Source organism: Hemiscyllium ocellatum, chromosome 18, assembly GCF_020745735.1.
Source record: "Hemiscyllium ocellatum isolate sHemOce1 chromosome 18, sHemOce1.pat.X.cur, whole genome shotgun sequence".
NCBI classification, from domain to species: Eukaryota; Metazoa; Chordata; class Chondrichthyes; order Orectolobiformes; family Hemiscylliidae; genus Hemiscyllium; species Hemiscyllium ocellatum.
This window is the reverse complement of record NC_083418.1, coordinates 15,204,015-15,216,647: the sequence shown is the minus strand read 5'-3', so window position 1 is coordinate 15,216,647 and position 12,633 is coordinate 15,204,015. Positions and strand designations below refer to the sequence as shown.

Here is a 12,633-nt window from a genome sequence, read left to right as displayed (position 1 = left end):
GAGAGCCCAGAGACATTATGTTCCTGTTAGGGTGAAATGAAAGGCTGGTAAGTATAGGGAATCTTAGATACTAAAAAAAATTGAGGTTTTGATCAAGAAAAAGAAGAAAGCAAATGTCAAGTATAGACAGCATAGATCGAGAGAATCCTTAGAAGAGTATAAAGGCAGTAGGAATATACCCAAGAAGGAAATCAGGAGGGCAAAAAGGGGACATGAGATAGCTTTGGCAAATAAGGTTCAGGAGAATCCAAAGGGATTTTATAAAAAACATTATGGACAAAAGGGTAATTAGGGAGAGAATAAGGCTCCTCAAAGATCAGTAAGGCAGCCTTTGTGTGAAACCACAGGAGATACTAAATAAGCATTTTGCATCAGTGTTTACTGTGTAGAAGGACATGGAAGATACAGAATGTGGTGAAATAGATGGTGACATTGAGGTTTGAGAAGATTTGTAGCTCAGCCAGCAAACCAACACCCAAATGGTGACATCTTGAAAAATGTCCATATTGCAGAGGAGGTGCTGATTGTCTTAAAATGCATAAAGATCAAAAAATCCTCAGGACCTAAACAAGTGTACCCTAGAAGTCAGTGGGAAGCTAGGGCCCCTTGCTGAGATATTTGAACCATCAATAGGCACAGATGAGATGCTGGAAGACTGGAAGTTGGTTAACATGTTGCCACTATTTAAGAAGGATGGAAAGGAAAAGCCAGGGAACTATAGACCGGTGAGCCTGACATTTGTGATGGGCAAATTGTTGGAGGGATACGTGTATTTGAATTTAATTGAACTGAATTGAATTTATTGTCGCGTGTACTGAGACACAGTGAAAAGCTTTGTCTTACGAGCAATACAGGCAGATCACATAGTTAAGTGGCATAGATTAGTAAATAATAGGCAAAGAGTGGCAAAACAAAAACATAGGTACAGGTGAATGTTAGAGTTTCTGAGTCTATTTAGTATTCTAACAACAGAAGGGTAGAAACTGTTTCGAAACCGTATTTGGGCTAGTTAGCATGGCTTTGTGCATGGGAAATCATGTCTCACTAACTTAATTGAGTTTTTTGAATAAGTAACAAAGAGGATTGATGAGGGCAGAGCAGTGGACATGATCTATATGGAGTTCAGTAAGGCATTCAACAAGGTTCCTCATGGTGGACTGGTGAGCAAGGTTGGATCACATGGAATACAGGAGAACTAGCCATTTGGATTCAGAACTGGCTTGAAGGTAGAAGACAGAGGGTGGTGGTGGAGGGTTGCTTTCCAGACTGGAAGCATATGACCAGTGGTGTGCCACAAGGATTGGTGCTGGGCCCAATGCTTTTTGTGATTTATATAAATGATTTGGATGTGAACATCGCAAGTACAGTTATTAAGTTTGCAGATGAGACCAAAATTGAAGGTGTAGGGGACAGTGAAGAATGTTACCTCAGATTACAACAAGATCTTGACCAGATGGGCCAATGGGCTGAGGAGTGGCAGATGGAGTTTAATTTAAATAAACATGAGGTGTTGCATTTTGGAAAGGCAAACAAGGATAGGACTTATACACTTATTGGTAAGATCCTGGGGAGTGTTGCTGAACAAAGAGACCTTGGAGTGCAAATTCATAGTTCCTTGAAAGTAGAATCTCAGATAGATAGCATAGTGAAGAAGGTATTTAGTATGCTTTCCTTATTAGTCAGCGCATTCAGTATAGGGGTTAGGAGGTCAAGTTGCAGCTTTACATTGGTTAGGCTGCTTTTGGAATATTGTGTACAATTCTGGTCTCCGTCCTACAGGAAGGATGTTGTGAAACTTGAAAGCATTTGGAAAAGATTTACAAGGATGCTGCCAAGGTTAGAGAGTTTGAGCTTTTGGGAGAGGCTGAATAGGCTGGGACTGTTTTACCTGGAGCATCAGAGGCTGAGGGGCAACCTTACAGAGATTTATAAAATCATGACGGGCATGTGGAGGGTCAATAGATAAGGTCTTTACCCTGGATTGGGAAAATCCAGAGCTCGAGGGCACAAGTTTGGGGTGAGAGAGGAAAGGGACTTAAGGAGCAACTTTTTCTCATAAAGAATGGTCTGTGTATGAAATGAGCTGTCACATGAACTGGAGGAGGCAGATACAATTCCAACATTTAAAAGAGACCTGGATGGGTACATAAATAGGAAGGGTTGAGAGGAATTTGGGCCAAGTGCTGGCAAATGGGACTAGATTAATTTAGCATATTTGGTCCGAATAGATAAGTTGCACCAAAGAGTCTGTTTCTGTGCCATACATCTCTGTGACTCTAGACATGTTTCGTAGCTTCATCAGGTTGACACCTCATTTTTAGATATGCATAGTGCTGCTCCTGGTATGCCCTCCTGCATTCTCCATTGAACCACGGTGGGGGATATACCAGGCCATGAGCCTCAAACCTTTAGACTTTGGACCACCAAACATTACATCAAGGTAATCTCACACAATGGGTATTATTCTCAACCACTGCTTCCAGCTGAGCAGCACCAAGGTGAAGCATTCAGAGATGCAAAATTTTAAAAAATGTAATGGCATCGGTCAGTGAACTTCTGTGTTGATCAGTGTAAATGATATGAAGATGAATCATAACATGACCATACAGTTTGAGTATCAGCAAGTTCTTTTACCATACACTAATGCCAGATGGTAAGAATGGGAGAGTTTCCTGGCCAGCCATAAAGAAAATTAGAACTTCTGCTATCACCACTCTCAGCTCCAGGACTAAAGCCTCGTGTAAAAGTGTACATTGCTACAGAATCATGCATTCTGGGAGGTAGCTATTGTGAATGAGATTGTTGCCAACAGCACAGCATTCAATCATTATTCTGTCCAGGGTAGATACAGGATCTTCCTCCTTGCCCTACCCATGACTCTGTGAGTCAGGCCTGACTTTGGGCAGAGAACTGCAGAAGAATAAAAACATAGATACTTATCTAACTGTACACTTAAGTGAATAAATCCATTTAATACAGACCTGATAGCCAAAAATTCCACTTAACCCTCATGGTTGATTCTCTGCTCAAAGGCAAACCTGCTTTCAAAGCTTTGAATAATGATCAATTCAGATAGAAATTTTGAGGCAAATCAGCAACAGCACAAACACCTCAATTGTGTTACACATGGAACTGCTGCCTTTAACTGACAATTGATTGTTCAGTCTTACCAGTAATGTTTCTGGATGAATGTTTTGAGAAGATATTATTTTCATATATAGTATTTGATATTTTTCAACTGTGCAAATGAGCTTAATTCAATTTAATTTGCCATGTTATTTTTACAGGTAGTTATGGTAATTTTAAAACAAAACAGTCTAATAACATGGGATTCCCATATGATTATGGATCAATTATGCATTATGGAAAGTAAGTACAGCTTACGTGTAAATTTTATAATAGTATGCAAACAAAACTAGTACAGGGCATAGGTCAGATATTTTGGCAAAACTTCTTTTGTCTGTCACAATAACTATTAAAAATGTAGCCAGTGTGAGCAGGGGTTTTGTGATTTGTAGAATCGAGTTCTGTGTAGACCAGCAACTGAGCAGACAAAGATATAACAAAATTCCTGGCTATAATTTGTGATATTTCCCCATAATATGGGTCAGACTATATTTGTAATATGATCCTTTCAGGGTCTATTCATGCAAGTAGGAGTTAAAAAGGGGACCAACAATGGAAGAAGGAACACTTAAGAATAATATAGTTATTTAATAGTATAGAACTTCAGTACTGCTGGAAAAGAGACACTCTTTTGGTGAAGCTGTTTGTCTTACAGTAATAAAAATAATTTGAACGAATAACAATTTAAGAGAAAAATCAACATTTACACATTGTGAGAGGAGACTGCAAGCTTGATGGCAAGCTGGTGGAGGCATGACCATGGAAAATGCACCAGCTAAATGATGATTGGCAGTGAATGATTGGCTTTGCTTAAATTTTAAACCAGGTAGGTTGACACTGTTTGATGAAGGCATTTCCCTTTAAAATGAGCCATTGAATGTTCGTCATTGATTTTGAGTTGAAAAAGGTATGTTCTTTCTGACTACAAATAACAGGGCTCTGTGCATTAATATGTGTAGCTTCCAGTATACACAAGTGTGCCACCCTGCCAGATCAAGTGACAATCTGAAATTGATTGGCAACTTAATCTGTCACACACTCAGGATTATGCAGCAAATGTTGTCCAATTGTGCAGTCACACCTAGTATTGGACACTATGTCACAAGTTTGCAAGTGCCAGCTGGTTTGATGTGGCTTGTTGCAAACAGTGAAAGGATATGATATTTGATACATTTTGTCAGTCTTTACAATTTACAGTCCATATACTTGGCATCACACCAGCACTGAAATTCATAGATCCCATTGTTCATTTGTGTTTTGGAGAGAATTCTTTCACCTTGGTTGCAGCATCATTGTGTTGTTGTTGCACAGGAGCAGCATGAACAGCTAGCTTCACATGCTGCTCAAACTTTTGCGATGTGTCACATTTCCAGAGTAATCTGAGGTAGACTTAGAACTTTTCAGGACCAAAGGGAATGGTCCCTGAGCCATTCATGAGTTTGCGTGATATACAGCAAGAAATTAGCACAGTAGCCATTATCCCATGGGATGGCTTTGATGTGATGTATTTCAGCATTAAACTTGCATGGTCAACAAATGGTTTGGGCCCTATTTAAGAGATTAATGATAGGGCAGGCTGCATAGTGAATGCAATTGCATGAATTCCAACATGACTATTAACTGGCAGAGATATGTTTACAAAAGGCAGAAAAGCCCTGGCTTATTTCTTAACTAGGACATTAGGGAAAAGGAGCTCATTTGAGTATTCAGTTTCAAGTGTGGATTTGAACACAGGATGAAGCCCATAAAACCTGCAAGGAAATTCTGAAGTGCAGCTGGGAATGCAATATAAGAAAGTATCATCTACATACCAGAAGTATGCAAGGGGTAGGAAATTAAGTGTCATCCCATCAAAGTCATGTTTCTCAGGGAATCCAACAGAGATTTTTTGTGAAAGCGTAGGGGATGCTCCATGGCATGATGTGACGAATTGTGATGAATGTCTAAGCTTCACAAGACCACAGTTAACTATAATAATCTGAGTCAAAATATTGGCTGTTAATACTTCTTGGCAAACCCAAATTCTAGCAGATTTTCAAGATCTTTAATTTTTCAACAAGATTTGCTCTGCTTTAGGCAAATTTAAATATTGTATCTACTTTTACAGAAATTACTTATATAAACGACTATAAACTTCCAATTTATCAGGAGGTATTAATAGTTTCATACCCAAATATGTCATTTTTCACCTCCTCCATATCATTTTTTTTCCATATTCTTAAAAGAGCTATCACACATTTGGTGAGTGTATTCATCTTTTATATGGTGATCTATTATATCCATTTCATCAGAGGCATCTGTTATGATCATGAAAGTGTTAAGTTTGAAATGTTACCATGGTACAGGATTGATTAAAGGATAGGTGCTCGGGAAATGAATGAAGCTAAAGCAATCCGTGAACCTAATAGGTTGCATCCAAAGTCTTTACGCTGCAGAGAGAGTGGTTGCATTGATAGTGATGTTTCATGAATCCACAGATGCTGGTAAAGTCCGAGGGGATTGGAAAACTGCAGATGTGACAAAATTGTTCAAAAAGGGAGGGAAACATTTTAGGAGACCATAAGACCAAAAGATGTAGGAGCAGACTTAGACCATTTTGCCCATATGAGTATGCTTCTCTATTCAACTCCATTCACCTGCCTTCTCTTCATGACCTTTGTTCCCCTTGCTTCTGCACTGTTTTAAATGCACTTAATGATATGGCCCCCCACAGCCTTCTGTGACAATGAGTTCCACAGATTCATCAACCAGAAATTGCACACCATCTTTATTCTCAAGGGTCATCCCTTCACTCATAGGCTGTGTTCAGATTTTAGTCTGACGTATTCAAGGAAACATTTTTTTCACTTCCACTCTATCCAGGCCTCTCGGTATTCTGTAAATGTCAATGAGATCTCCTCATTCTTCTAAACTCCGTCAGGTACAGAGTCCTCAACCTTTCTTCATATAATAAGCCCTTCATCTCTGGAATTATTCTTGTAAACCTCTGGACCACCTCCAACATGAGCCCATCCTTTCTTAGATACAAGGCCCAAAACTGCTCAAAATAGTTTAAATGCAGTCTGACCAGACCCTGAACAGTTTCAGCTGCACATCCCTGCTCTTGTATTCTAGTCCTCTTGAAATGAATGCTAACATTGCATTTGCCTTCCAAACTGCCAAATGAACCTACTTGTTAATCTTAACATAATCCTGAACTAGACTTCAAAGTCCTATTGCGCTTCAAATTCCTGAAGACTTTCCCCATTTACAAAATAGTCTATACCTCTATTCTTCCTACCAAAGTGCATAACCTCTCAGTTTCCCACATGGTATTCCATATGTCATTACTTTGTTCAATCTCCTAGCCCACCCAAGTCTTTTGTATCCTTCCTGTCTCCTCAAATCTATCTGTCCTTCCCTCATCTTTGTGTCATCTGCAAACTTATCAACAATGCTCTCAGTTCATTCGTCCAGATTGTTAATGTATGACATGAATAGTTGTGGTCCCAACACTGACCCCTGCAGAAGTTCACTAGTCACTGGCTGCCATTGTGAAAAATGACCTCTTTATCCCCACTTTCTGCCTTCTGCCAGCCAGACAATTCTCAATCCATGCCAGTATCTTGCCCAAACACCATGGGCTCTTATTTAGCAGCCTCCTTTCTGGTACCTTGTCAAAGGCCTTCTGTAAATCTGAACAGAACATGTTCACTGGTTCTTCTTTGTCTAATTTGCTCATAACCTCCTCAGAGAATTTGAACAGATTTGAAAGGCATAACTTCTCCATGATGAAGACGTGATGACTCCACCCTATTTTACCATGCAGTTTAATTTTGTTTCTTACTAACATGGCAACCCTCTGCCCATCAGCCTGTCCTCTAGATAGGATATGTGTCTTTGGATATTTAGTGTCCAGCCCTGATGCACTTGCAGCCATGTCTCTCTGATGTCCACAGCAACGTATCTACCAATTTCATTCTGCGCTACAAGCTCATTTACTTTGTTTTGAATACAGAGTTCATTTAAATACAACACGGTCAGTCTTGCATTGACTGCCTCTCCTCTCAACTTCTCCTTATCTGCTAAGCTTCATTCTCTATAACAATAACTCAAATAATTAGTGTCAGTGAGTTTGAAAGATGTCATCAAAGGAGCTTTGGTGAGTCAATGCAATGCATCTTGTAAATGATGTACAGTGCTGCTACATTGTTTTAGTGATACCAGGAGTTAATGTTAAAAATATTACATTGGATACCAATCAAGCGGTAGCTCTGTCCTTGATGGTATTAAGGTTCTCATGTGTTGTTGGAGCTGCACCCTTCTGGGCAAGCGGAAAGTATTTCATCACACTGCTTATTTGTGCCTTGTCAATGATGGAACACGCTTTGGGGAGTCAGGATTTGAGTTAATCTCTACAGTATTCCTAGCCTCTGACCTGGTCTTGTCACCACTGTATTTATGTGGTGAGTCCAGTTGAGGTTCTGGTTAATAACCTCCAAGATGTTGATAATGGGGGATTCAGTGATGTCACCATCATTGAATGTCAAGAAGCAGTGGTTAGATTGTCTTATATTGGTGATGGTCAGTGCATTCCATTTGTGTGGTAGACAGGCTTTGGGGAATCAGGAGGTGAGTTACTCACCCCAGAATTCCTAGCCTCTGAATTGGTCTTGCAGCAACAATAACTAATCCACTTCAGATTCAGGACAGTGGCAACCTCCTGGAATTTGATAGTGGTGTATTTAGTGGCATTATTACTATTGAATTTTAATGGACAATAGTTAGATATTCTCTTTTTGGAGATGGTCAGATCCTGGCACTCATGTGGCATGAATGTTTATTTGATACTTAACAATCCAAGCCTGAACTGCTACATTTGGACAAGGATAGTTTCATTATCTCAGCAAGTGGTGCTGAGCACTGTGCAGTCATCAGAGAACATCCACTCTTCTGATCTTAAGATGAAGGGAAGGTCATTGATAAAGCATTGCAACATTTATAGTCAAGAAGAAGATAGAATTAATCCAATCTTCCTTACTTAAAGCATTATGTTTGACTATTATAATGAATTTCAGTGAATGTAATACAATGAATATAACATGTAGTGAATTGGCAGCTGATTTTTCACAGGGCCATTTTTAAACATTTTCCTTTGTCTTAGTAAATATTTTCAAGGTAGTTCATTTCAAACCAAATGAGAAACTAGGAAACGAGTTCCTAGAATGAGTTTGAAATTAACTGTGAACTTAGTGAAATTCATAAGTGGAGAAATATTGGCTGCTAATCTGCTTTTCTCTGGCTGCAAAGATTATATCAGTTGTGCATCTTCCTTTCTAGCCAACATTAACTTGTCGGATCTACGTAACAATGTTTAAACTAAACTGATTGAATATCTTTTGCAAGAATCATTCCAGCAGTGATAATTAAATATATTTTTAAGTGATTTTTACAGATAAAACAACTTGCTGTGTCTTTGCCACATGAACAATTGAAGCATCTTTATACTCCTGGAGGATTTTTCTAGACTCTGTAAATAGAAATAGTTTATTGAGGCATTTGATTATTTCATCAGCATTGGCATTGTGTATCTCAAGATCAGATTCTTAATCATTCAAATGTAATCACAATTTTGTTGCAGTTGAGATGTGTTTGTCTCTTTGCAAAGTTTTTATTGGCAATACTTTGAGGATTATGTGCAGTTTTGATCTGCTAGTTTGAGGAAGGACATTCTTGCTATTGAAGGAGTCCAGTGAAGATTCACCAGATTAATACCTGGGACAGCAGGATTGACATATGAAGAAACACTGGATCAATTGGGCTTGTAGAGTAGAGTAGTTGAGTAGCTTTTTATTTGTCATTTCTACCATATACAATTGATACAGTAAAAACGAGACAGCATTCCTTCAGGACCGAGGGTGTTACAGTGGATAGCACAAGCTACACATTCGTACACGGCATAAAGTGCATAAGAAGTGCAAGACACGCAAGTTACAGTTTAATAGAAGAATGATAAGTAATAGATATTTTTCTGGCAGCAATTTGAAATCGTACAAAGAATTTCAAATGAGAAAGAGTCTGATCATACTGTGTTGTACTCGCTGGAATTTAGAAAAATGAAGGGGATCTCATAGAAACATATAAAATCCTGATGGGACTGGACAGGCTAGAAGTTGGGGAAATTCAGCACTAGGGTTCCCAGTCTAAGACTAAGGTAAACCATTCAGGACTGAAATGAAGAAGAATTTTTTCATTCAGAATTTTGAACCGATGAAATTCTCTCCCACAAAAAGTTATTGGGGCCAGTTCACTTTATATATTCAAGAGTGAGCTGGACGTGGCCTTTGTGGCTAAAGAGATCAAGGGGTACAGAGAAAATGTGCTAATGGCGGGATACTGAAATTGCATGACCAGCCATGATGAATGGTGGTGCAGAGTCAAAGGGCCAAATGGCCTAATCCTGCACCAGTTTTCTATATTAACTGATCAATGACATTCATTGTCAAAGTTTTGGAAATGATCAGTTCATCTTCTCTTGGCCTTTCTCTTGTTTATGAAAAGCACAGTTTAACATTAGTGTTCATAAGAGAGGTTGAGTTGCTAATTTTGGAGCTATATAATCTTCACATTATAAATAATAAGCATAACAGTCACTGACCTGCTCACCTAACTAATGCTTCATTCCCTTAGCACTCCTTGCTTTTAAAACATCAGAACAGTGCTTCTTCCTTAATTAAGGTGGAGAGGGTCAAGATTGTCAGGTTCTTAGGAGTGACAGAAACTAGCAATCTGTCGTGGACCTCCCACATAAATGTGATGGTCAAGAAGACACAGCAACATGTCTTCTTCCTCAGGCAGCTTAGGAAATTTGGCATGTCCATAAGGACCCTCACCAACTTTTACAGATGTACCATAGAAAGCATTGTATCCGTGTGCATAATGGCTTGGTATGGCCACTGCTCTGCCCAGGGCCGTAAGAAACTACAAAAGGTTGTGTGCACAGTCCAGACCATCACGGAAGTTAACTTGCCATCCATGGACTCAATTTACACTTTTTGCTGCCGTGAAAAGGCTGCCAACATCATCAAAGACCTCTCCTATCCTGGTAATGCTCTCTTCCAACCTCTTCTATCAGGCAGAAGCTTGAACACACACACCAATGGGTTCAAGAACAGCTTCTTCCTTGCTGGTATTAGACTGCTGAATGCTCCTTTTTAACTTCAAATGATTATTGATCTCGCTAATGTTGATCTTGCTCTGTGAACCTCCTGTGCAGCTTATAACCTCATATACCTCTCTGTGCCCAAGTACCCTGCGATCTGTATGTTCTTGTTTGCTATGAACTGCCTGTACTACTTGAAAAACAAAGCTTTTCACTGCACTGAGGTACATGTGACTAGAATAAATTACATCAAATCAATTGTCCCAGCTCACCAAATTACTGAGTCAAGTCCTTTGTAGAAACAGTATTTTGTCGATCCAGACTCCATTTGTTAGAAAACAAATTTATACCAGCCAAAAATGCCAAAATTCTGAGGGAGGCCCTGCAGACTAGTAGAAACTCTTTATATTAACTACGCAGTTACCACGAGAAGATAGTTTGATTATGAATTTCTAACATTATAAAAATTAACTTTAACCCTAACTTATCATGGGATTTGGACATTGCTGACTAAACCAGTATTTCCTGCCCATCCCTAATTATTCAGACTACATTTCAGAGTCTGGATGTGTCATGAATCAAGTGTAGGTCTGGAGTCAAATGTGGCCAGAACAGGAAAGGAGGTCAGATTTCCTTCACTAAGGGACATTAGTGAACCAGATGAGTTTTTCACAGCAATTGACAGTTGTTACCATTATAATAGCTTTTTCATTGGATTCAAATTTCACCATATGTCATGGTGAGATTCAAACCTGCATCCCCATAACATTAACCTGGGGTTATGTATTACTAGCCCAGTGACATTGCCACAACATTACCATTTAACTAATAAATACTAAGGAAGAGATCAATCCATATTCACAAATTAAGTATTTTGTAGAAGAAACACTCTGTTGCGGACTTCATGCTACTTATGATTAGAGAGATGCTTTTGCGAGAGATCAAGCGACTTAAAGAGATAGTGGTATCTCATGATCAGTTGACTAGCATATTTTCGTTTCACATTTGATTTATTTATACTTTTTCTTTATTGATGATTGGTGAGAGGGAGCAGGCATGACTGATAATCAGTTCTTAAATGCAAATGAGCAAAGTTGTATTTCTCATACTGTTTTTGTTTTCTAACACTTAACATAGGAAAGCAGCAACATTTCATTTAAAAAAGCAATTATATATCTTTCATCTTTCTAAACAGGTATGTTTTTTCAAAAGGTTATGGTTTACCTACTATTCTTCCCAAACCAAATCGAACGGTACTTATTGGACAAATAAGAGGGCTTTCTGAACTAGATGTTATAAAGATAAACAGATTGTATAATTGCAGTAAGTATAACAATATAAATTTATTTTTCGTTAAATAATGTCCTTTAATACTTGTTGATTTCTGAAGACTTTGAACCAGAAAATAATTGTTTCCAATGGTGTATCACTTTAGTATTTTGTAAGTACACAATAATATAGTGATTATATTGAATAGTTTTTCCAGAAGTCTGGACTACTTCAGAGAGCAAGAATACAAATGTCTCAATGGTAGCTTGGAAATTTGAATTCAGTTGAAATTATAAAAGTTTGATGAGAGTAACCATGAAACTGATAGTTTGTCACCTATTGTTACCTGTCCTTGTCTGAACATGAATCTGGTGCCACACTGACTTACTTTTAAATAACCTTTGAACTGGCATATCAAGTCACTCAGTTATATCAAATCTTGAACAATAAATGTAAATATTGCCCAATACTTTTTAAAATTTTTAAAATTTAATTTAAAATAATTTTAAAAATATATATATATGTCTGTAACTCAGCATTTTTGACTCTATTTATTATTCATTGATAGTACAATCAACTTTATTTTCTGGTTAAACTAATATCTGAGGCTCCTGAGACAATTCTAGTGGTTGATTGTAGCACAGCTTTCTGGGCTTCTATTATAGCTGATATTATATGTCCAAGTTATTATATATCCAAGGGGCAATGTTTTCATGTGGAGGGTGGTGTGTGTATGGAATGAGCTGCCAGAGGAAGTGATGGAGGCTGGTACAATTATAACATTTGGGGATATGAACATGCAGGGTTTAGAGTGATTTGGGCCAAATGCTGGCAAATGGGACTATGTCAGATTGGGATGTTTAGTCAACATGGATGCATTGGACCGAAGGGTCTGTTTCCGTTCTGTACAACCCTGTGACTCTATAAGTTTGGAATAGAAATACAAATTGTATCTCACAGTAGTAGATTATTTGGACTTTTGCCAGCCAAAAAATGTTTCCAAACTGATCTCACTTTGTAGTGCTTAACTCCAGTAAATTATTGCACTTTTTGTCCTTACCCTTTTTTATAAATAAAATTAGGTTTTCTGTCTCTCC

General features: G+C 38.3%; 1 protein-coding gene across 1 annotated transcript in view; it reads left to right on the top strand.

Moving 5' to 3' along the window:
• LOC132824531 (hatching enzyme 1.2-like) overlaps positions 1–11,628 on the top strand; it is a 55,342-nt gene extending 43,714 nt beyond the window's left edge. Inside the window, exons 4-5 of the mRNA XM_060839165.1 lie at positions 3,288–3,369; positions 11,463–11,628. Of these exons, the coding sequence (XP_060695148.1) occupies positions 3,288–3,369; positions 11,463–11,628 (248 nt within the window). The remainder of the gene's footprint in view (positions 1–3,287; positions 3,370–11,462) is intronic.
• The last annotated feature ends 1,005 nt before the right edge of the window (positions 11,629–12,633 follow it).